General features: G+C 36.4%; 1 protein-coding gene across 1 annotated transcript in view; it reads left to right on the forward strand.

Annotated features, from left to right (window-relative positions):
• The window catches only part of BMPR2 (bone morphogenetic protein receptor type 2), a 179090-nt gene extending 167610 nt beyond the window's left edge, over window positions 1-11480 (forward strand). Inside the window, exons 12-13 of the mRNA XM_011224858.3 lie at window positions 1315-2594; window positions 3995-11480. Of these exons, the coding sequence (XP_011223160.1) occupies window positions 1315-2594; window positions 3995-4245 (1531 nt within the window). The 3' untranslated portion in view covers window positions 4246-11480. The remainder of the gene's footprint in view (window positions 1-1314; window positions 2595-3994) is intronic.
• The last annotated feature ends 13925 nt before the right edge of the window (window positions 11481-25405 follow it).

Genomic DNA, 25405 nt, shown 5'->3' on the forward strand with positions numbered 1-25405 from the left:
CCCCTGATCTCTGTATTTTCTGTGTGCTCCATCATGTTATCTGTACCTCTCTCAAGAGTCAGTTACTTTTACTTTAAGTACTTTTGAACTTTTCCTGAATGGTAAGAAGAAATCCTTGAAGGGACTCTCCCTTGTGTTGACCATTTTTTGCCCCCTGAATCATTCAGCTCTATGTTTTATGTGCTGTTTCTCGTGTCCAGTCACTTTTAAATAGTTTCCCCTAAATCATGGTTCATCCCATAGTCATTCCATTCTAGATTTCATCGTATTGAATCTTACCCCCAGACCTCTTTTCTGTGTGCTGTACAACTACTTTTTTATTCTTCACCCTCCTGTCATTTTCCTTGAGCTGCTGCTTTTCTCCTATAACACTTGTATCTATTAATGTTCCCATTGTTTAGTTAAAGCTATCATTGGTTTTTATTTTAAATAACCTAAATATTTTATAGTGTGATGCTCAAGAGCCATCCCTCTCAAGGTGTGATAATGCCTGTGAAGAACTCTTTTTAACTGGAGAGCAGTTCTGAATTGTTCCTTTATCTGAATGTCATGTTCTGTCTTATACTCTTAGTCTGTAGAACTTTCATTGATATGGCTCATTTTACCCCCAGAAAGGTACATTCCATTGCTAGACTGCCTCTTAATGGAAGCACTTTGGAACAACCTAAAAGCTTATATTCTTTTTACCAATTGGTAATTTACTGAGTCACCACTATGTATCTAGGATTGTAGGAGTACAAAAGAAACATATACTGTGGCTTCTCCTCTCATGAACCTTTATATCTGGTTGTGCAAGTATATAGTTCATAAAGATATATTTGGTAATGTTACAAAACTATATGGAGATTTTTTAAATTGACTCTTATAAACCAGAATAATGAGCATCTATGGAAATCATATCTAGATCCACATAGGTTTTTCAGCAGTCCTAATTCATATAAAACTAGCATTTAGGGGCACCTGGATGGCTTATTGGGTTAAGTGCCTGCCTTCGGCTCAGGTCATGGTCTTAGGGTCCTGGGATTAAGCCCCCTGCTGGGTTCTCTTTCCCTCTGCCCCTCCCCCAGCTCTCTCTCTTGTGCACTTTCTCTCTCAAATAAATAAACGATATCTTTTAAAAAAAAAACTAGCATTTAGGAAGTTATTAATTGACACTTGATTGTGTGATCACAATTTTTACATAACCGCTAGTACAATGTGGTTAGGAATAAAATAAAAAGCAGTTCATACTTTAAAATCAGAGGTATTAAACTTGGAGGGTCAGTTTGTTATGAAAGTACATTCTCATTGTGGCACTTTTTTTCTTTCTTTAAGCAACCTGTCACACAACAGGCGTGTGCCAAAGATTGGCCCTTATCCAGATTATTCTTCTTCCTCATACATTGAAGACTCTATCCATCATACTGACAGCATTGTGAAGAATATTTCCTCTGAGCATTCGATGTCTAGCACACCTTTGACTATAGGGGAAAAGAACCGAAACTCAATTAACTATGAACGGCAGCAAGCACAAGCTCGAATCCCCAGCCCTGAAACAAGCGTCACCAGCCTATCCACCAACACAACAACCACAAACACCACTGGCCTCACTCCAAGCACTGGCATGACCACTATCTCTGAGATGCCATACTCAGATGAAACAAATCTGCATGCCACAAATGTTTCACAGCCAATTGGGCCAACCCCTGTCTGCTTACAACTTACAGAAGAAGACTTGGAGACCAACAAGCTGGACCCAAAAGAGGTTGATAAGAACCTCAAGGAAAGTTCTGATGAGAATCTCATGGAGCATTCTCTTAAACAGTTCAGTGGACCAGACCCACTGAGCAGCACCAGTTCTAGCTTGCTTTACCCACTCATAAAACTTGCAGTAGAAGTGACTGGACAGCAGGACTTCACACAAGCTGCAAATGGCCAAGCATGTTTAATTCCTGATGTTCCACCCACTCAGATCTATCCTCTCCCCAAGCAACAAAACCTTCCTAAGAGACCTACTAGTTTGCCTTTAAACACCAAAAATTCAACAAAGGAGCCCCGGCTGAAATTTGGCAGCAAGCACAAATCAAACTTGAAACAAGTAGAAACTGGAGTTGCCAAGATGAATACAATCAATGCTGCAGAACCTCATGTGGTGACAGTCACCATGAATGGTGTGGCAGGTAGAAACCACAGTGTTAACTCCCATACTGCCGCTACCCAGTATGTTAATGGGGCAGTACCATCTGGCCAGACAGCCAACACAGTGGCACATAGGGGCCAAGAAATGCTGCAGAATCAATTCATTGGTGAGGATACCCGACTGAATATTAATTCCAGCCCTGATGAGCATGAACCTTTACTGAGACGAGAGCAACAGGCTGGCCATGATGAAGGTGTTCTGGATCGTCTTGTGGACAGGAGGGAACGGCCACTGGAAGGTGGCCGAACTAATTCCAATAACAACAACAGTAATCCATGTTCAGAGCAAGATGTTCTTACACAGGGTGTTCCAAGCACAGTAGCAGATCCTGGACCATCAAAACCCAGAAAAGCACAGAGGCCTAATTCTCTGGATCTTTCAGCCACAAATGTACTTGATGGCAGTGGTTTGCAGTGTAAGTAGAGGGATCATTTAATCTCTCCTGCTTGTCTTTTGGGACCATTTAATTACTTAGATAAAATTAAATTGTGTTTCAACTACCAATTACTTATTTTTACCACTTTTGGAAATAAAATAAGCCACTTGGTTGGACCTCAGAACTAATCAGACTGTTGTAAAGAGAAAAAGTAATTTGTTGTTGTTGATAGTCAATGTCGCAACAGTCAGAACTTAATACCAACTTAATATGTGCCTTACATAGCTGCTGGTTCATAATGCAATTCACGTACTTGCTGTGAATGGTTGAAATTAAGTAAATATGAGTTTAAAAGCTCCAGGTAAAATGAAGTCAGTGGAACTTTTGAAACTGTTGTTGAATATATTAATATCTATTTTATACACATCTAGATTTTATGAGACTAACCTTAAACCTATAAAGTCCAGAGAAAATTCAGAAAAAATCGTTAGTAAAAAAAACTAAAGTTCTTGGTTTTGTTTTGTTTTGTTTCATCTTTTCCAAGAGTCATGTGTTGAACCTCCTGCATGCCTATAGCATTGTGCCATGGTCCCCTAGACAGATAACTTGATACTTGGTTTCTAGCTCTAAAGGGATTATAACACAAGACTGGAGAGCTCACCAAAGTCTGTAACAGTCATCATTGCACAAGATGATTTCTCTTTTAGACTGACAGCATTTTATGAAAAAAAGCAGTCCTGTTTTATGGTTGTCATCAAGGACTACAAAATGGCCGGAAGGGATTCAGCTCTCAAAAATTAATCATAGAGGGGCACCTGACTGGCTCAGTCAGTGGAGCATGCAGCTTGATCTTGGGATCGTGAGTTTGAGCCCATGTTGGACATAGAGCTTACTTAAAAAAAAAAAAAAAATCAGTAGAATCTATCCCCTTGTTTGAGTGGCCTGTATTATAGACCGATTGACACATCCTATAGCAGGGCTCCATAGCAATAAAATGTCGGAAAGGGGAAATTACTAGGAAATTTATACTGTAGTATTTATGTCATTCTTCTGAAAATATTATATGCCAGGTATGTTTAAAATTTGATCTGCTTTGAACATTAAGTTGAATGATTAAATGCATTTTGCCAAGTTAGGATCACTACCAGCAACCAAAGGATTTGAGAACACAGCTGAGAACTTTTAATTTTCTCTTCAGTTTTTGCTCGCCCAATAGAATAATCCAACCAGTTACGAAAACAGTTGGGCTTAAAGAGTCTCAAAATAAGTTGGTTAAGTTTTGCCTAGAAAATAATTGCCTGACATCATGAATTTCAAGTAATGTCTATTAATACCTCCTGTAGATATTCATTTGATCTGTTCTAGAGTTACAACCCTAATTTCTTACTATTTAATAGCTTCTTTATATGTAGTTTATTTTTCTGTCCTTTTATTTCCAGTAGGTGAGTCAACACAAGATGGCAAATCAGGATCTGGTGAAAAGATTAAGAAACGTGTGAAAACTCCTTATTCTCTTAAGCGGTGGCGCCCCTCCACCTGGGTCATTTCCACTGAACCACTGGACTGTGAGGTCAACAACAATGGCAGTGACAGGGCAGTTCATTCCAAATCCAGCACCGCAGTTTACCTTGCAGAAGGAGGCACTGCCACAACCATGGTGTCTAAAGATATAGGAATGAACTGTCTGTGAAATATTTTCAAGCCTATGGAGTGAAATTATTTTTTGCATCATTTAAACGTGCAGAAGACATTTAAAAAAAAAAACTGCTTTATCTTCCTGTCAGTACTCTCCCCCACCCCTGCAACAGGACTTGCTTTAAATAGATTTCAGCTATGCAGAAAAAGTTAGCTTATGCTTCCATATTTTTTAATTTTGTTTTTTTTAAGTTTTGCACTTTTGTTTAGTCTCATTAAAGTTATATTTGTCTGTTATGACCACAGAATTATATGTGTGTGTATCAAAAGTGGTCTCAAAATATTTTTTTAAGAAAAAAAAGCAAAAACAATGTATTGCCGATAATCAGTTTGGACCAGTTTCAAAAGGTCATTAAAACAGAAGCAAATTAAGACAGGTTTGACTGCAGTGGTGTCTGGTATCCATGTTTTATTTCTGGGCACAAGCTAGTTTATATGTTGAACCGTTCCTGAACATATTATCTGTTGGACATTCTTTTCTCTTGTGTTTTGTTTGAACGTGCAATAGTCTATAGTCCACAAATAAGCTTTCTTGTAAGCTCTCTTCCTAACAGAGCACACATTCTTCCATAATAAGTGCATTTTTCTGCCCCATCCCCCATACCACTGGCAGGTCAGTTCTATGGCAGTGATTTTTGCACAAGAGAAAGCAGCTACCTGATTTCTTGCTTTCTCTCTCCTTATGGAGAATGCAGAAACATTGTCTCAAAGGGCTCGAAAGAAGGAACTACCAAAACCTAATTTGAAATGCCGTTTCTTTTAACCTTCCAAGTTTTAAATGTTTCTTTCCAGGCATTTTAGTAAACGTATTTGATTCCGGTTTTTGGAAGTTCATAAGAGAGCATAGAACAAAGTCAAATATTAGCCTTTCTTCATTTTATTTTATTTTTATATGTATGTTCATGTTCCATATTCATTTATTTAAGAAGCACATTTTTATCAGAAAACTTATAGAGCTATACTTATATGGAATTTTTAAGTAGGTAGATGGTTAAGACTATATAGTGTTATAGCCTTCATTCTCTGAATAGGCCATCTTTGACTCAAATAAAATTACATTTCCTATTTAAAATAACTTCAAAAGTAATTCATAGTTTTGAACCCGTAGTAACTTTTTATTCTTTTCCCAAGCAACGCCTGGTGATTTTATCTGAAGATGAGTCCTCTTCCCATGACCTAAAACACTGTGTGGAAAAATCATTCATCTGGCATGCCAAATCCCTGTGGAAGGAAGGATTGCTGCCAAGCCTATCGTTTTTGAGCAGACTGAGGCTTACCTTTCTTTTTTCAAAACTGTTTCTTCACTAATCCTATTTTCATAATTTCTCTTTTTGCTGGCTTTTCATATGATCTTTGATATGTGAGCAGCATTTATTATTTCTATTATATTAGAATATACCTTTTAGTGATGTTTAACATGTTATGTATCCTTCAAGTCCTATTGTTTTTTTAAAAGCTTCCTTTGTTTCTTTCCTTACTGATAGTTATCTCTAAACAACAACCTCAGCATGTTTTTTTAAATAAAGCACTTTATGTCAAATAAGGGACTTTTTTTTATAAGCACAAATTATTTTCTATCAATTTGCAAACACTGATGATCTCATTTAATTTTTCTGGATTCTCAGAGTACTTAATAGATGTTATTTAACTAAGTTCTTAGATTTCTCTGGAAGATAAAAAGCTAAGAGAAAAACACAAATGCCCATATCTTTCTTTTAGGTTATTATCTCCTGAACAATATTTTCTCACTCATATTCCTCTGTCTTCATCATTAGCTAAAGATAACATAAATTTTCCCAATTTGCTGTCCAAAATATTTATAATTTACTATATAAGCCTTCTGTTTTTTTGCCTTCTGCTATAATCCGATTAGTTAGATGTTACAACACTTCACACTTACTCTGATGGATGGCTGAACACAGTTTTGAGTTTTTAGAATTAAGATTATTTTTCTAGTGCCCAGGATTTCCACCTTTTTTGTTTTATTGGCCCTTCTCTTGATTCAGATCCTTAACATTTTTCAGTCTTCTGGCATAATTATTCTTCTATATATGTAATAAATTATTTATATCTCTCCCACCAAATTTTCACTTAGTTCTCTTGCCTTTAAATATCTATGAACTGCATTTCATTATTTTCAAACACGTGTAGAATATCTTTGAATCAAAATAAAGTATATTCCTTCTCCAGTTGAAAGCATTGGAGGATAAATAACCATTTGAGATCCAACTGATCTTTTCCTGACAGAAGTTTCTTACATTCTGCTTTAATTTATGTTTAGGCTAGTTGGTTGTAATTTTTCCAGCATCTTTTTTTTTTTTTTGATGTTTAATAATAAAATGCTTTCAAGAATTAATATACCAAAATAAAAGAATCCTTTTAAGTTTCCCATTTCATACAAACATGTTTAAAACAAATAATTTGCTTTCCCTAGCTTTAGTAGACCCTTCAAAAATAGGAATAAAAAGTGTAGATCATTTTAATAAATTTTAAATTAAATTTACATCAGACTGATTTAGAATCTGTTTGTAATCTACAAGCAAGCAAAATTACTTAAAATACTTGCTAACTTTATTCATCTAATAATGTTTCTTAAAGCTAATATTTAACTGCTATCACAATATTTTGCATGTAAAAAAGCATTTGGATCCTTTGAATAAAGGCCATTTAATGAAAAAAATATTAAAATTCACTTTGCTAGTTTTACAGCCTTAAAAGCATCATAATAGGTAATCAAATTCTAATATTAATTCCCTGAGCTATCCTAATTGTTTGTCAGCATTAAGTCCTTGAAAGAACTTGATTTGAATTGGCTTTAGACAAAAATGATTTAATTATAATTCCTAACAATGTTCCCCCTTTTCAAATTCATAATTTGGGGAAAAGAAACCAGTATCAATGTAAAATGTTATGAAAAGGCACAGGAATTACATAGTACTAATTGACAATTTGTTATATACTAAATGGTGGGATATACATACACAATCTCTTTTAATCTTCATAATATTCCCACTTTACAGATTGAGGAAATTGAAGCTAAGAGAAGCTAAATCATTTGCCCAAGTTCCCATCCTAGTAATAGAGAAAGCTGGATTTTAACCTGGGTTTGCCCCTCCACATCTCCCTCATCCACACCACACTGCCTGCGCACAGTACAACGGGATGTGTAATATACTGACATTTTATTAAGAAATTCAGTCATTACACTCTAGCACAATTGTGGCTTGTATGTAAGCCAAACCAGATACCTTAATGACTTTAGACTTTAGGCGAACATAAGACATGTAGACATGTCTATGCTGACTGTTGCTTGAGAAATAATTACTAATTCAAGGTGAAATTCAATCCCACATCTGCCATCATGAATCCTAAAATTATTTTACTTCTCTTCACTCCTAATATTCTTGCATTATAGAACTAAAGGTAAAGTAAATTTTAAGGGAAAAATGAAGGTGGCTTGTGGGAATAAAGACTTTTCCCTAAACCGATTCCATACTTGACTTGGAGGAATTAATTTAACATGGATTTTAAGTCTCATCAATCCTTGACTCCATCTTGAAAATTTCTGCTTGTAGTGACTTAGAGAAAATTTTACTAATCCATAAAACTAATTGAGGATGTAGGAAGGATACAAGGGTAATATCTTTTTTTATAAAGCAGTTTCAATATCTTCCTTACATGTACCCACTTATTGCAGAAAATGTACATTGGTTCTGAATGTGAAAATAACTAAAGAAAGGAACTCTCAAGGAAGAATATGTTTCGGTGGGAATTGTCACAAAATTTGGCAAGTGTTTTTATTTGAAATATTTTCAGGTTTGGCATCTAAAGCCAGACGGAATACCTGGTAGGCTGTAGCTATTTACTGAACTTTCCATCCTCAAAGTCATTTAAAGTGGAAGATACTTCAATAAATTTTTTTGTTTCTTTTTTTAATATTTATGGAAATGAATATTTCATTGGAGGTGGTTAGCTCCTAGAACTTGAGATTACATTGTATTCCTAAACAACCTTTTATAAATTTATATTGAACTTACTACCAGTTATGTGCAGGTTGTTGCATAACTATTCACAGATTGCTTTATATATTACTTTATCTTCCAAGCTAATTTATTAGAAATTGTACACACATGTTAGTTGATTATCTAAACCTGTTATTCCAGAAATTGTGTAACCCTCCCACATACACCCCAGGAGTTTTTTTCAGACTGAGATGTTTCCAAGTATAATTTTTGCTGTCAGTTTGCTCTTCAGCAGATAAAATTGCATTTTAACTTGTAGATTTTGAACTATGCAAATGTTAACCAAAACTACCTTGCATGATCCGCTCTTAAATATACTCCTTGATTTAGTAAATCTGGCAAATCACTGTTTGAGCTAGTTACATAAATGTTATTATCAAAAGAAGGCTTTTCTATAGCTTCTCAGATTAAACTAAAATAGAAGAAAAGAGGAAATCTCAGGGTGCTCTGGAGCACCGACCCATTACTTTCCTCCAACCACCTTTTAGTTTGTGTCTGACTTACTCTACCCCTTGGTTATCTGACTTGCAATCTTCTGTGTCAGGAGAATGTTCTTCATGTTGATTCTGCTTCCTTCCTATTTCATTTTATGTGCATTTGTCTCTTCCAGCAGTAAAAAAAAAAAAGAGCAGTTGGCCATCTTCTCCAGAATTGTTCTTTTTCATTACGCTTCAGGCTTTTCAATTAACATCTAAGTCTCAGTTCTTCAGACAAAATTGCTTTGGTTCCCTTAGCATTTCCTTCTCAGCCCTATTTTAATAACTATTTATATTTAAGAACACTTAAAATTATATTTTGCATTACATTCAAATTCATTACTCCAGTTAAGTAATAGTTCAGTAGGATAGAATTAAGAATTAAGATGTGACAATTTAACAATGGATCTAACCATCAGATTGTCAGAAAATCAGCACTTAATTTAAGTTTTGTATTATCTAACATTTCCTATTAAATTGTGGAGTTTTATAATTTTATATTCTCATTAGTTATAACTAAAAAGCCATGCATACAGAATTGTATATAATTTTGCCATTAAAATTTTTTAACCTATATTGCAGCAAGCTTAGCATTACAATTGAGCCACAACATTTTACGTATTTCTTTGTATCAAATATTAAACACAAAATGCAAGATTAACTTTCAAAAACAAACCTTACAAAAATCAGGTATTATCTATGAATATTTTTGCAGACCACTTTTGAAATACTTATTATTTTACAACATAGACTGGACTATAACAACTTTCATTTAACTTTTAAGTGGCTGGTTAAAGTTGAGCGTTTGTGCATATAAAGAAAAATTTAGGATTTTATCTCATGGCTAATACATTTGAAAGTAAATAATTCAGCAGATTTAATGCCGTGTATTAGAATTATGCCCCAAATAAATCTATCATATCTTGAAAATTCCAATTCTATTATTATGTGATGTTCATAGTGTTACTATTAATTGTGGTGACATTCATTCTTTTAAACTTAATTTGCAACCCAGATTCTAAAATTTGGGTAAGAGAGAAGAAATCTTTAGAAATAAATCGCATCACTAGGGCATCCAGTTTATGATTGAATTTTTAAATTACTGTATTTTAAACTACAACTTCTTAAAAATGTTTCAAAAGGCAAAATGTAGGTTTTTTCCATTTTATTTGTACTTTTAGATTTCAGAAACATCTTCATGTTTTAGACTCACTCTATAGACATAATATTACTTAAAAACTCAGGGCCCTTTTCATCCCTTTGCACATGAGAAACTTTAATTGGTAGCGAACAAGCAATTAGTCCAGTTGAGTATTTAAAGTGTTTGTTGCACATACAGATCATTTAATGTTTCATCTTATGATTTGACTTAATTTACATAGCATAATATCAGATTTCATTAATCATAAAAACTTGCCGAGTTCTATAATTACTGAATAGAGGGAAGTGACTCAACTAATTGGTTACATGTTGCAGCTTATTTAGGCCTTAGAGTTGAAGCACCATCTTAAAACCATTTCTCTTCCTTGGGTAAATGGTTATACACGAAGGGACAAATATATTTCATTTTGCTTTGTTTTTTAATGGGAGAACTTAGTAAAGTTGTTCCTCTGAGATAAAATTTTCTTGAGGTAATTTAACATTATAAAACTCTTCTAAAAGTGAATTAATGAGTTTATAGCTTTAGTAGTAGTTTGGATGGTTTTGAGAAGGTAACTATGATAAGCCGTTTATCACCTTGTCAGATCCAAATAGAATTTTTCCTTCAATCAGACAAGTCCAAGCTCCAAATTGATATGCTGTATACTTAAAATCCTAGCAGTAAAGTTATTTGTAACCAGTCTCTTGTCTCAGGCTCTCCACCTTATTACCAATCCTCTTAAGTATGATAGGGAAACATATTTTTAGAGAAGCTTAATAATAAGAAAACTAAATTACTAAAAGATGCAATTCAAAGATAGGTTCTGGTTAAAATTGAATTGCTTGGCTTCTGTGGCTTTTCTTTTTCTTGTCACATTTATTTATTTAAAGTTTTTGTATGCCTTGTCATGTTTCCATGGAAATTATATTGTGTAAGTATTTGTATAAGCTGGAATCATCCTTAATTTTCTGTTGATAATTTTTCAAATGAAGATAAGTGGATAACTGTAAAGTACACTAACTCTTAGGGTATTGTAGTAGCTGAAACATGGAGATGTGTAGCTGCCATGCTTTTTCTGAATGGACAGGAGAAACATAAGCTACAGAGTATTCATTTCTGAGGATGCTTTTCTGGAATAAGAAAGGCTGGAAAATATTGGCAATTCCTCAGAACCCTCTTTCTTGTTAACGGGTATCTTTTGTTGGTGTGTTTTGCTCTTATATTACAGATAGAGTATCATATGAATTTATGAATAATTACTTTCAGTTATTTTGCTTTTGTAAAAGCCGTCTGAGACCTTGCTATGCTGTGTAAGTTGTGTTTGATGGATCAGTGTGAGTATGAAATAAAGCAAATCACTTTTCTTTTGTATTATCTATGGATGCCACTATGAAAGCTGACATTAAGCCACTAAAGAGTTTTTTATGAATAATTGTAAGTAAATGCTTTGATATATATAAACCTAAATAAAAAGATTGTATCGCTACAGAGACATTGGAGAAGGAGATTTTAAGACAGTTCTTTAGGTTTAAAAGAGGCTTGCTGTAAAATGGTGCATTATTCCATTTATTAAAGATCATATTAATGACAACAGTAATTGTATCTTTTGATTTTATTAGGTCACCAGAAATTATGACTGTTAGTGTGATATTTTAGGTATTTTGCACCAGAATAGTAAATGTTTTAATATACTCATTACTCAGTATGATGCATTTTTAAAAAATCAATTAACGGGGCGCCTGGGTGGCACAGCGGTTAAGCGTCTGCCTTCGGCTCAGGGCATGATCCCGGCGTTGTGGGATCGAACCCCACATCAGGCTCCTCCGCTGGGAGCCTGCTTCTTCCTCTCCCACTCCCCCTGCTTGTGTTCCCTCTCTCACTGGCTGTCTCTGTCAAATAAATAAATAAAATCTTAAAAAAATAAAAAATCAATTAACATTAGAATAATAGTTGCACACTTTCTGTATACCAAGCACTGTGTTGGTTTTTCTGTGTATGTTGATAATTCTCATAGCAATCCTATAAAATAAGTATTGTCCCCATTTTAAAAATAAAAAAAAAAAAACCACAACTGTGGTTTAGGGAAGTTAAATATCTTGTCCAAAGCCACAGAACTGGTAAAATGAGATTCAACGTATTTTCCATTTTGCTTTGAACTAACGGTTTTAAATCTCTGGTTACGGCAAGAAAATTCAAAAATAAAAGTGAAAACGGCCCAGTGGTAAAAAGAATAGCCAGGAACATACATGAAGCAATTTGCAGTTACTGAAAAGCTAGCAGGTACCAAAACAACTATTTCTTTTGGCCTAAAATTGTGTTTGTATTAAACACCATCAAATAATCTTTTAAGTTAGATCTTTGTGTTTTTAGAAGTCCTTGTTAAAATGCAATATGAGTTTTTGAAGGCAACATATATTTTTTAAGATTTTATTTATTTGTCAGAGAGCAAGAGCACAAACGGGGAGCAGCAGGCAGAGGGAGAAGCAGGCTCCCTGCTGAGCAAGGAGCCCAATGAGGGACTCGATCCGAGGACCCTAGGATCATGACTTGAGCTGAAGGCAGACGTTTAACTTACTGAACCACCCAGGCATCCCATATTGTTTTTGACTCTAGATAAATTGAGTGTATTAGCTAAGTGTCTTGGAACACGATCCTATATAAATTCACAGGACAGCCATGTTTTAAAAGAGTGCTAGACTGAGGTGCCTGGCTGTCTCGGTAGGGCATGTGACCCTTGGTCCTAAAGTGGTGAGTTTGAGCTCCATGTAGAGATTACTTAAAAAAAAAAAAAAAAGTTAAAAATTAAAATATTACAAGCAATAGGAAAAAAAAGTGTTAGACCTGCCTTAAGTAGATGCCGAGGGAATTTTTGCTTTAGGAGAAGCGTGGCCTACTCTTGTAGGCTCTGTTGTCACCTTAAGTAATATTTTAGGGATAATAGATTTGGGGTACCTTTTCCCTTTTGATTTGCATGCCCAACCTTAACAATACAATGTTACGGGCTACCGCTGTAGTTATCTACAGAACCCGCTATGTAATATTCTGGATGATAACTAAATGTCCTTAGAGAAAATATGATGGCCTGGGGAAAATATATAATAATGACCTACTGAATCTTTTTTTTTTTTAAGATTTTTTATTTATTTATTTGACAGAGATAGAGACAGTGAGAGAGGGAACACAAGCAGGGGGAATGGGAAAGGAAGAAGCAGGCTCATAGCGGAGGAGCCTGATGTGGGGCTCGATCCCATAACGCTGGGATCACGCCCTGAGCCGTAGGCAGACTCTTAATAACGCTGCCACCCTGGCGCCCCTACTGAATCTTTTTTTTTTTTTTTTAAAGATTTTATTTATTTATTTGACAGAGACAGCCAGCAGGAGAGGGAACACAAGCAGGGGAGTGGGAGAGGAAGAAGCAGTCTCATAGCGGAAGAGCCTGATGTGGGGTTCGATCCCATAACGCCGGGATCACGCCCTGAGCCGAAGGCAGACGCTTAACCGCTGTGCCACCCAGGCGCCCCCCTACCGAATCTTTTAATAAGAACTTTTCACAAGTAAAATTATTTTCATTTACACCTACACCTATCTAATCCATCTTCCTAGTTTACATTCTCTGCAAATGACTAACTTAAGCTAGTGATTAATCTTCCTTTCTAATCCTAATGATGAATTTTCCCCTTATTTTCTAGTGTATTTCAAATTAAATTCTGTATTTGGGCAGCTTTCATTTTATTGTTACAATGTATTGTTATTCATATTTTTGAAATTGAATCACTATTACTGTACTGAGAGATCCAAAAAGTATATTATTCCTGCCCCCCAGGAACTTAAACCACCTTGTGGAGGAGAAAAGTCCTACACAAGAAATAGTTACATCCAAACAAGATGACATGTGAGTGCCCAAATTAGTGGTAAACTGTATACTCAATATGTGTTTAAAGAGCCAAAGAAGACTTTAGTGAGGAAATGATTATTGAGCAAGGTCTTGAAAGGACAGGTGGGATTTCGATAGGAAAAGTGAAGGCAGAATATTTGAAGTGACCACAGATAGGGAGAATAGGGACTGGAGATAAAGCAGAAGACGTAGATCCAAATATCTTTTGACAGCCAGACCCAAGTGTCTAGACTTGCTGTCATAGACAATGAGGAGACTAAATTTTCTTAGCAAGGAAGGACCTTGACAGAGTAATTTAAAGAAGTTTGGACTGACAGGTATGCAGGATAGATCAGAAAGGAAAATGATTAGTATGAGGGCATGAGAGAAACTGCAAATAAAATGCAGTTTTCATTGTGTAAGTTCCTTTTTCAGAGGAGCATCAAAAAATTTTTTGAGCACCTAATGTGTAACAAGTACCATAGTAGAAGATAAAAGACACAGCCCCTCCCTCAAGTTGCTCATAGTTGATTTGGAGAAAATTATAGTACAGGTTGTAAGTATTATGACAGAGTGAAAGTCCAGTGTTTTATGGAAGTACACAACAAAGATACTTAATCCACTCAGTAACTGAGACAATTTCTCCTTTTGAAAGAACTTTCCTCACTGTCTTAAAATATGAGTAGGATTAGGGAAGAGCTGAACAATGGCCCTCAAAGCAAAAGTTATAGCACCCATGAAGACCTATAGAGGCTTGAGAGGGTGGAGCTTTTTCAAGGGGGTGGGAGGATATTAGATTGGAATACAGTTTGGGACACTAAGTGAAAGTATGAAGAGAGATGGCCCAGAAGAACCCAGATGATCCAGGTGGGACTATATCACAGAAGGGCTAGCATGCTGTGCTAAGAGTTTGGGCTTATTCTAGAAGTCAGTGGGAGAATTTAAGCAGAGGAGTTTAAAATTAGGAAACTTAGCTGGTAATATAAAGAATTGCCTAAGAGGAAGGAAATTGAATATAGAAACATAGAAACTAGTGTGGCACTGGCAAGAGATAATGAGAACATGAACCAAGGCTGAGTCATGAAGAAGAGGAAGAAGCAGCAGGTTGGGTCAGGATTAAAGAGAACCAGTGGGACCCAGTGAAGCACTGAGATGAGCATTGTACAGGTGAAGATTGACTTCGAGGTTCTAATACGGCAAAGGAATGAGAGAAATTAAAAATCTCAGAGAATATGCAGCTAACTGCTTTTGTAGGTTTTTAAAATAGAAAAGTTTTGATATCATGTGTTCAAATTTTTGGTTCAAAAAAAATAGGCAGACATCTTTCACCTACCTGTAGAAATGCTTTGAGAACAGAGCCTTCCCTGGGTAAGTCACACAGAAGTTCAATTTTGTCTTTTTGAGTGAATGCCTTATTAGACCAACTTGTTGCACATAGTAATATACTAGGGCATTTGGGGTGGCCCTCACTATAAAAATGAGTGTCAAGAGCAGCCTTAAAAGCAGCAACAACAACAAAATATAGCCTAAGATGGCAGATGGTAGAAAGATAATGAAGTTGTGTCGATGACGTGTCATCTTCCAAGAAGAGCTGTCCTCTTGCCCAGTGCTCCTTTCTCCCATCAAGTCCTCAACCTACTTAACTTCTCAACCCTAGAGCTCTTCCTTCCCTCTCTCCACAATTAAAAAGGAAGGTAGAAAAACCCAGAAACTATTAACTAGCCAAAGACACAAATATGCAAAATGTGTGTTTGGTTTGTTTTTGATTGGAAAAATGAAACATAGGAAGTTTTTTTTTGCTAACAACTGTTCCATAGATTGAACCAATCAAGAATTTACGTAAGACATCATGGAAGATATGCCTAAATTCCTAAGGAAAATATATTCAAGAAAACAAATTATTCTCTTTAGATGTCATGTAGAACTTCAGAACTACTTTGGTTTTTTTTTTTTTTTAAGATTTTATTCATTTATTTGAGAGAGAGAGGGAGTCACATATTCTCACATGTAAAAAAGTAAAAATTTTCAGTAAAATTTTAAAGTAAAAACTCTTTGATTTATCTCCTTAACTCTCACTGCCCCTTTTAACTGAGTTTCAAAACCCCACTGTGAGCTGTTGCAATAGGCATTTATTTAGTCTTTGGTTTTTTTGCTTGTTTGTTTCTCCCTGCTCCTAGGAATTTTACACTCTGTTGCCAGTTATCTTGTCAGTACTCTTATCAAGTTACCAATGGTTCAAGCTCCTCAGCCTGAAATTCCAAGTTGTAGCCATTTACTTTTCCAACCTTATCTTCCACCACTCTACTAAACAGTTTCTAGTTACTTGTTTATTTCCTTACTAGGCTGTTGGCCTTTTGCATCGTGGCGGGTATCTTACCATTTTTTCTGTCCCTGAAGTACTGATTTTAATTGATAGATATGCTGATACCAAAATAGTGGAGTTTTAAAAATTTTTTAAAAGATTTTATTTATTTATATGAGAGAGAGAGCAGAGTGAGAGAAAGCACGATTGGGGGTGGGAAGGGACAGAGGGAGAGGAAAAGCAGGCTCCCTGCTGAGCAGGGGGCCAGATGTCGATTTCATCCCAAGACTTTGAGATCACGACCTGAGCGGAAGGCAGACGCTTAACCTACTGAGCCACCCAAGGGCCCTGGTTTTTAAATTTTTAAGTAGATTTTTATTTAACTTCTGCCAATCAGGCTTCTTAATCTGAGTTCTCTACGTGCTTGAAAGTTATTTAACTGCAAGTCATTCAGTGAAGTTATTATGTGAGATTTGTGTCATTACTCTTTAGGGTTAAAACTGACCAAAATGATAAGCACCAAGAAAATGTGTAGATGTGAGAGAGAGAGAGAGGGAGAATTTTAAATAAATGAGTACTGATATTATCCATAAACCACTTTCAGCAGGTATGATTTTAGAAAAAGTGAGAGTAAGTGGGTTTGGAAAAAGGTCCATTAGCTAAATGCTTTTATCTTTTTTTGTTTTTTACTACAGTGTTTTTACTCTTTACTTTTTCAGTCATGTTAACAGTAAAATCACTATTCTTCAGGTACCCAGCAAGAAGACAGTGTACAACTTTGCCCACCAGGCGGCTCCCTTATTTCATGTTCTAAGAACAGGAGCTCTCCATCTTTTGCATGTCTACATGTGTCTTGTTAACTAACCTTGGTTCACGTGTTTTCTTATTGAATTTGAATAATAAGCAGAACAGGCTCCATGAACACTATTTACATTGGGAGAGTCCAATGCTTTGCATTAGCAGAGGAGACTGGGGCTACTAGGCAGAAACTCTACAGGTTACCCCTTCTCCCCAGAGCAACGCAAATACCAAAGCCAGGACTTAATAAACAAGACTTTGTTAGGACTTGACTTTAGTCCTGCGATGAAACATAATTTACAATTCCTGAGACACTGGCAGGGGTGTCCAATGCAGAGTTGTTTGAACATTTTCATGCAACACTAGCATTTGCTAGGATTCTATCAAAGTTTAGCAGAGCTCTATGAAGCATTTTATAAGCAAAGTTAGGTTTAAGAGTTTTTAAAAAACCATTATTGACAGGGCACTTGGGTGACTCAGTTGATTAAGCATCTGCCTTCAGCTCAGGTCATGATCCCAGGGTCCTGAGATTGAGCCCCCCCGTCCATTGGGCTCTCTGCTCAGTGGGGAGTCTGCTTCTCCCTTTCCCACTCCCCTTGCTTGTGTCTTCTCTCTGTCAAATAAATAAAATATTAAAGAAAAAAAGAAAAAAAAAACATTGACTTTGGCTTTCTTGATACCCAATTTTTTGAGAAAAAAATTTGATTGTTTTCTCCCTTTATTTTCTCTTCTCTAATTATTTTCTGCCTTAAAATTCCATTTTAACAATATTCAAAATTGTTGAACAGCCTTCAGAATTACTCTATGTATTATCATAAGGAAAAAAAGTATTAATTGCTATAAAGCTTTTGTGTTTTAAGTTTCCATTAAGAAGCCTTCAGATGTATAGATATGCCTGGCTGGCTCAGTCTGTGGAACATGTGACTCTAGACCTCGGGATCATGAGTTCAAGTCCCACATTGGACGTAGAGCTTCCATTAAAGAAAAAAAAAAATAGAAGCCTTCAGATGTATAAACTGACAGGAAGTTCCCCAATTATAAGATCATATATAGAATTTTAGGTGGTAAATGGAGCTACTGATATCTTCTTTACTAAAGGTGAAAATATAATAGTGAGGTAAGAAAGAGATATCACTACATCTATCCTAATAAACCAAAATATCTGAAATGATAAGGGGAATGTTGAGCTATCATAGATTATATCTGACTTGAATGTGACTTCAGGTTGTTTCAGGAATGTTGGATAATTTTTAATATTACTTTGTTTATTACCTAAATCTGAGCCACTATTTACTCGTGTTCTCAAAAGAGAAATTATTTACCCCCATCTTCCAAACATCAATCCTTTTGGATTTGAAGGCTGTTTCTACTATAACACATTAATTCAAGTCTTCCATGTGTTTCAAGCAGGACCTCTTTTAACTTGAAAATTCTTAGCAACATGAAGAATGATATCCTCACATAGGCTGTATAGGCAATACCAGAAAGGGCAGTAATTGACTTTTTGTTGTTGTTGTTGTTGTTTACAGAGGGTGGACGGGCAGAAGGAGAGGGAAGGAGAATCTTAAGCGGGCTCCCATGCCCAGAGCGGAGCCCAGTGCAGGGCTTCATCTCACAACCCAGAGATCATAACCTGAGCCGAAATCAAGCGTCAGACGCTTAACCAACTGAGCCACCCAGGCACTCCATGACTTTTGACCAATGGGGAAAAAAGCTTCATTCTTTCAAACAGATTCACACAAAAATATTTTATATTCCCCAGCCTGAAGCTGATTTGAAGAATTAAAATAAAAAAATCAGAATTAGGATTCCTTTAATTCATAGATTGTCTAAAGTTCTGGAAATAACCTGTCTCAAGGTAGGTAGACTCTTAGTAAATTGTGCTCTATCTAGATCTTCCTCTTAATTAGTTTTGATTTGTATGGATCATATAAATATGTATCATTTACATACCTAACATATAAGAGGGTAATACTTTAATACCTATTCTCTAGGAAAGGAGTAAAATCATGATGAGCCTACAGCTGAACTCTGCCAAGTCAGCTGTGTTTTCTTTGACCTGTATAATATTTAAAATTCGATTTTATTTGAGTGCCTTTTTGGCAGGACCTGGACTCTTCTAAAACCCAGTAATTCCTAATTGTCTTCTACCCAATCATCTTACTCATTTATGTTACCTTTCTAATCTTTGTAAACTTTTGGTCTGCGCCCCACCCCCTCTCCGTTCTAGGACCTTCCATCACAGGCATTACCTGGATATAAGGGCCTCGAGGAAATGCTTGGCATATTGGAATAACCCAAGAGGAGAGGCAAACCTGGCTAAAACTGAAGTAAGGCCACTTGTTTCACTCTTTCCACTGGTGAGCACTTTTCTTCGTCCATAAGAAGTCAACTATTATTTCTTCATTATTCCTCCATCTTCCTTTGAAACCAGCACATGAACATTCATTCATGGGATGAATGACTACTTCATCTTTTTAAAAGCTGTGTTTAAAAAAAAAAAAAAAAAAGGTGGGGGAGGCTGGGTGGCTCAGTCAATTAAGTGTCTGACTCTTGATTTCTCACAACACTGAGATCAAGCCCGGCATCAAGCTCTGCACTGGGTGTGGAGCCTGCTTGGGATTCTTTCTCTCTCCCTCTCCCTTTGCCCACCATCCTGGCCGCTCATGCTCTGTCTCTCTTTAAATAAATAAATACATCTTTAAAAAAATTAAAAAAATAAAACTGTGTTATTCTGTCCCAATATGGCGCTTTTTTAAAAGATTTTATTTATTTGTTTGACAGAGAGAGAGAGAGCAAGAACAAGTAAGGGGAAGCGGCAGAGGGAGAGGGAGAAGCAGGCTCCCCACCAAGCAGGGGGCCCTATGTGGGTCTTGACCCCTGGACCCATGACCTGAGCTGAAGGCAGATGCTTAACTGAATGAGCCACCCGGGCACCCCCCAATATGGCTTTCTTTAAACCAAAAGCAAACTTCTTTATGTAAGCATCACCATGCAAAATGGAATAATCAGCCATCACCCCATATCGAACCCTGCTTGGTTGTTTTTACAGTGGCTTCTCTTTCTTCCTTTCTTTTCTTTCTTTCTTTCTTTCTTTCTTTCTTTCTTTCTTTCTTTCTTTCTTTCTTTTAAAGATTTATTTATTTATTTGAGAGAAAGAGCACTCAAGGGGAGGAGTAGAGGGAGAGGGGGAGAGAAACCTCAAGAAGACTCCCCAGTGGGCATGGATCTGATGTGGGGCTCAATCCCAGGACCCTGAGACCAGGACCTGAACTGAAATCAAGAGTCAGATGCCTAACTGACTGAGCCACCCAGGCTCCCCAGAAGGTCTCTCTTTATAAATGGTTTCTTTTTTAACTTGGTAGGAGAGATGATCAGCAAAAATTAAAAAGGGAGGCCATTCCTGAGAAAGGAAAAGGAGACAGAAAGAATTTCAATTCCACCTTTTAGGGTGGTAGGACCAGAGAGAAGAGGCATTCAAAAAATTATTTGCTGTAGATCAAGCCCCTTGCTTCGTGGCAAACTGAACCGAAGATTGTGGAGCTGTGTGCTACTGGCCTTCTCAGAAACTCACCTCAGTGTCCTTTCCCTTCACAGTCAAGACTTATTTGTACTGTTTCTCACCTGAAATTTTTTTTTAAAGATTTATTTATTTGAGAGAGAGAGCATGAGCGGGAAAGGCAGAGGGAGAGAGAATCTCAAGAAGACTCTGCACTGAGCATGGAGCCCAGTGTGGGGCTCGATCTCATGACCCTGAGATCACTACTGAAGCTGAAATTAAGAGTCAGACACTTAACTGACTGTGCCACCCAGGCGCCCCTCACCTACAATTTTTTTGGTTGTAATTCTGGGTTATTTATTCTTTTAGTTGTTCACGTCAAAAGAAGCCTTTGGTGATATGCTTTTAAATAGATAAATTTCAAAGTTAACGTAAAATCTCCCCTATAATTTTTCTTCTCTATACTACAAAGTCTCCTTCACCTTCCTGTTAGCCTCTTTCTTATATGTCTTATTTCGAAATGCTCTCCTCGTTTATGGCTAACCTTTCTCTGTTTTGTTTTCACCTAAATTATGGGGCCCCAAATCAGGCCTTTAGTACCTTCAATTTTGTATATAATGAATAATTTATAATTTCATTTTGGGGAAGGTTACCGATGCTACTGTTCCTGCTAAACTGGCCTTTTTAGGTTAACAATTGAGCCAGATTCAAAAGGTGTATGTTTTATTATACAGCATACGGAGGTACCTCTCTAAACAAATCTGCTACCCAAAAACCTGACTTTAGAAACTATAAAGTGATTCTTCAATTAAAAGATTTAGTGATACTTTTCTTAAAAATAAGCTCTCCTCTAGTACAAATAGTCTTTTCAGAAACACATTTATCATGCAAATTAATCTGTGTTTGTATAATTTGGGAGAGTAAGAAGAAAAGTATTTGCAAATTGAAGCAACATAAAAGCTGCCAATTTTATAGAAAGTAAGACCATGTCTTTGTGTCATGTTATTCTACACTGCTCTTTCCCACACCTTTCTTAGGAAGTCTCCAACTGAAGACAAAATTTAAAGGGCTTCATATCTACTGCTATCCCTGCCTAAGTAATTAAACTCCTCCCCAGATAACAGAAATGAAATTAATTCCTCAATTAAAAAAAGTAAAAGCAGGGACGCCTGGGTGGCTCAGTTGATTAAGTGTCTGCCTTCGGCTCAGACATGATCCCATCGTCCTGGGATCGAGTCCCACATGGGAGATCCTTGCTCAGCGGGGAGCCTGCTTCTCCCCCTGCCTGCTGCTCCCCCTGCTTGTGCTCTTTCTCTCTCTGAAAAATAAATAGATAAATAAAATCTTAAAAAAAAAAAAAAAAAAGTAAAAGCAAACACATGTATTAGTAATCTCCCTTCCTTTCTAAGCTGCAAAATAATTAAATTGATTTGGACTCAGACTCTTTATCTTGTAAGATTACATTTTAACTGAAACAGACAAAGTAAGAACTTCCCTTATAATTCAAACAGTCCTTGAATTTTTCAGATAAGCTCCACCCTTGGCAGCAATGACATCTCAAAGGTATGAGCCAACACCCAAATCCCCTTTGTACCTGGGATTAGGGAACAATATTTCCGTGTGTGTGTTGAGGGGGGGTGACAGAGAGAAAGAGAGAGAAACAGAGACAGACAACAAATTAAAACGGAAAAAACTGGAATTCATAAAACCGTTTTGATCCCTACAGTAGTGGGAAATCTATTCCATTTACATTGTTACCCAGAAGTTAGAAGTGGCAAAACATAGAGAACTTACTGTCCTAGAAACATAGCAGGCCATACTGGTAAAGGAAGTAAGTGGTTTGAGTAGGGCTGCCCATTCTTTTTTGCTGAAAAGACATCCTCTTCCCACTTTTTTCCAGCGAACTAACTGGAAGAAACTCAGTGCTTCTTTCTATACTCAACCAATTGTACACCTTTGTCTGGTAAACTCAGGAGTCTGCATTTCCAAAGTGGGTGGCTTACTTCACAGAATTTGTGGGTGATTTTAAAATTATTTCTTTCTGACTGTGATCTAGGTTAAACCTTGACTTCATTGTCATATTCTGGATAGGTAAGCTTTGCCGGTTGAAAAAAATTTGTCATAGACTTGCATCTTCTGTAAGTTAAGCAGACTTTACCCAGTGGAAATAAAATTGTCTCTTTAGTATGTAGGCTGGTTATTTTGGTAAGAGATTAAATCCTTGAATGTTAGTTACTTTTAAAATTGACTAATTTATACATTCAACAAATATTTTTTGACCATCCACCGTCATTTCTAATATATTTTAAACCTGAAACAGATCAATTTTTAGCACACCTCCTCTATGCAGCCAATTTATTTTTATTTTTTAAAAAGATTTATTTATTTATTTTAGAGTGAGCACCCATGAGCATAAGAGTAGAGCAAAGGGAGAGGGAGACAAGAAGACTCCCCAGACTCCCTGCTGAGTAGGGAACCTGATGTGGGGCTTGATTCCAGGATACTGAGATCATCACCTGAGCCAAAATCAAGAGTCAGGTGCTTAACTGACTGAGCCACCCAGGTGCCCCTATACAATTAATTTTTAATAAGAATCAGAACAATGAAATGAGGGGCACCCGGGTGGCTCAGTCAGCTAAGCACCTCTGCCCTGGGCTCATGTCATGATCTCAGGGTCCTGGAATCGAGTCCTGCATCTGGCTCTCTGTTCAGTGGGACCCTGCTTCTCCCTCTGCCTCTGCCCCTCCCCCTGCTTGTACTCTCTGTCTCTCTCAAATAAATAAATAAAATCTTAAAAAAAAAAAAGAACAATGAAATGAACAATAATAATGGCCAGAAAAGGAGCATGAGAACATGAGGATAAAAATTTTGTTTTATTGAACTTTGCATATATGTAATCATGACACTAATAAATAAATAATAAAATGAATATCACAGTACAAGGAAGCATAGAATTGATAGTTTTTATTTACCTTAATGTGTTTTTTGAAAAAAATTGAAAAACTTATGCCTATATATTGGTTTGTTCATGAATAATGATATTTTAGCTTATTAAGTAATATTAATTTTTAAAGAATAAATTTCAATTTTATTTTTTATTATTTTTTTTAAACATTTATTTATTTGACAGAGATAGAGACAGCCAGCGAGAGAGGGAACACAAGCAGGGGGAGTGGGAGAGGAAGAAGCAGGCTCATAGCAGAGGAGCCTGATGTGGGGCTCGATCCCATAACGCCGGGATCACGCCCTGAGCCGAAGGCAGACGCTTAACCGCTGTGCCACCCAGGCACCCCAGAATAAATTTCAATTTTAAAGATATTATTCAAATTCAGTAAAACAGTTCATGTATGAACTAAAATACGCACTAACAAGATGAAAATGTTACATCTTGTAGTGTGTGCTCTATTTCACGATTTTAAGCTTTAAACATAAATGAAACTTTAAATGATTACATAGAATGAGAGCATAGAGATCATTGTGTATCTTAATCTCTACAGTCACATGGTATCATTTTTTAAAATCTACTGTTTAAATTCAAGAATATGTCATACTACAGGAGTCAGATATAAATGGTTCCTAAACAGACTACAATTTTAAATTGTTGTGAATTTACTCTTAAAATGCCTCTGTGTAGATTAATCTGCCTGTCTCGAGGTCCTGCTGTATAACTGGGAATTCTTGGAATTAACTTTTATGTAAAATAAAATGTTTATTGAAGCATAAGTAATACAAATGTGCTAATTTGAAGCTTTCATTAGCGAAACTCAGTAATAGCAACAATTGGTACAGAATTTATACCAACAAAAGAATTTGGGAGGGAGTATTCCATCAACTGACATTATTAGAATTAAAGACTAGTGGTGATAATAAAAAGCAAACCAACTCCTAGGTTGCTTTTATTATTGTTTTTAAACACAGCCCCTTATTTTCTGAGCTAGGAAAGTACTACCCCTACTTCTCTGTCCTTGCTACCCAGCTGCTGACTGGAGCCAGGCATGCTGTCAAGTGTTGACACGCCATGTTGGTACGCCATGAACTCCTGTTTTCATGGTGCTTCCAAGTTCATGGGAGATCAACAGAGAATAATAAGTAAACAAATAAGAATTTACAAAATTCAAAGGGCTCTGAAGGAAATTAATCAGATCCAGAGACAGAGAATTATAAGAAGTCTATTAGGCAAAGTGGTGAAAGAAGGTCCACGTTCTTGGGGCTTGATGAACAAGGGAGAGGGGTGTGAATTGAAGCTGGCAGAGAGACTGACACCTGACCGGCTTTGAAGAATTAGGCTTTTATTCAAAGTGCACACACACAAAAATCCAAGTTTTAAGCAGTGGAATGACATAAACTTACGTTTCCGAAAGATGACATTGGCTACTATGTGAAGAACAGATTGAAATCTGGCAAGAATAGATTCTTGAAGACCGGCTAGACTATTTCTAGTCCTGGAGAAAAATACTCGTAGCTTGGCCTTGAAAGATGGCAATGGTGATGGAAAAAATAGTGAGATGTCTTCAGTAGGAATGAATGAAAGTTGAGAATGAGGTAAGGGAAGTTGTCAAGAATGATGCCCAGGTTTTTGGCTTGTGTAACTAGGAGAATGCTGATTTTTACTTAAATGAGAAGTTTGGTAGGGGACAGGTTTCCTAATGATAACTTGATCCAACATGCATCTCTCTGTGAACTTTTAGTGTTTTGTTTTTAATAGACTTTATTTTTACAGCACTTTTAGGTCCATAGAAAAACTGAGTAGGAAGTACAGAAAATTCACATATCCCTCCTGCCTCTCCTCCCTGCCTCCCCACCCCCGGGCTCTCCCACTGTCAACATCTCACATCAGACTGGTACATTTGTTAAAATTGACTGATCTACATTCATATATCATTATCACCCCAAATTAATACTTTACATTAAGGTTCACTCTTCTTGTACATTTTATGAGTTTTGACTAATGTATAATGACATGTATCCACCATTATAGTATCAAACAGAATAGTTTCACAGCCCTAAAACCCCTCTGGGTTTGGCTTATTTATCTCTCCCTCT

The sequence above is a fragment of the Ailuropoda melanoleuca genome, chromosome 2, assembly GCF_002007445.2.
Source record: "Ailuropoda melanoleuca isolate Jingjing chromosome 2, ASM200744v2, whole genome shotgun sequence".
Lineage (NCBI taxonomy): Eukaryota > Metazoa > Chordata > Mammalia > Carnivora > Ursidae > Ailuropoda > Ailuropoda melanoleuca.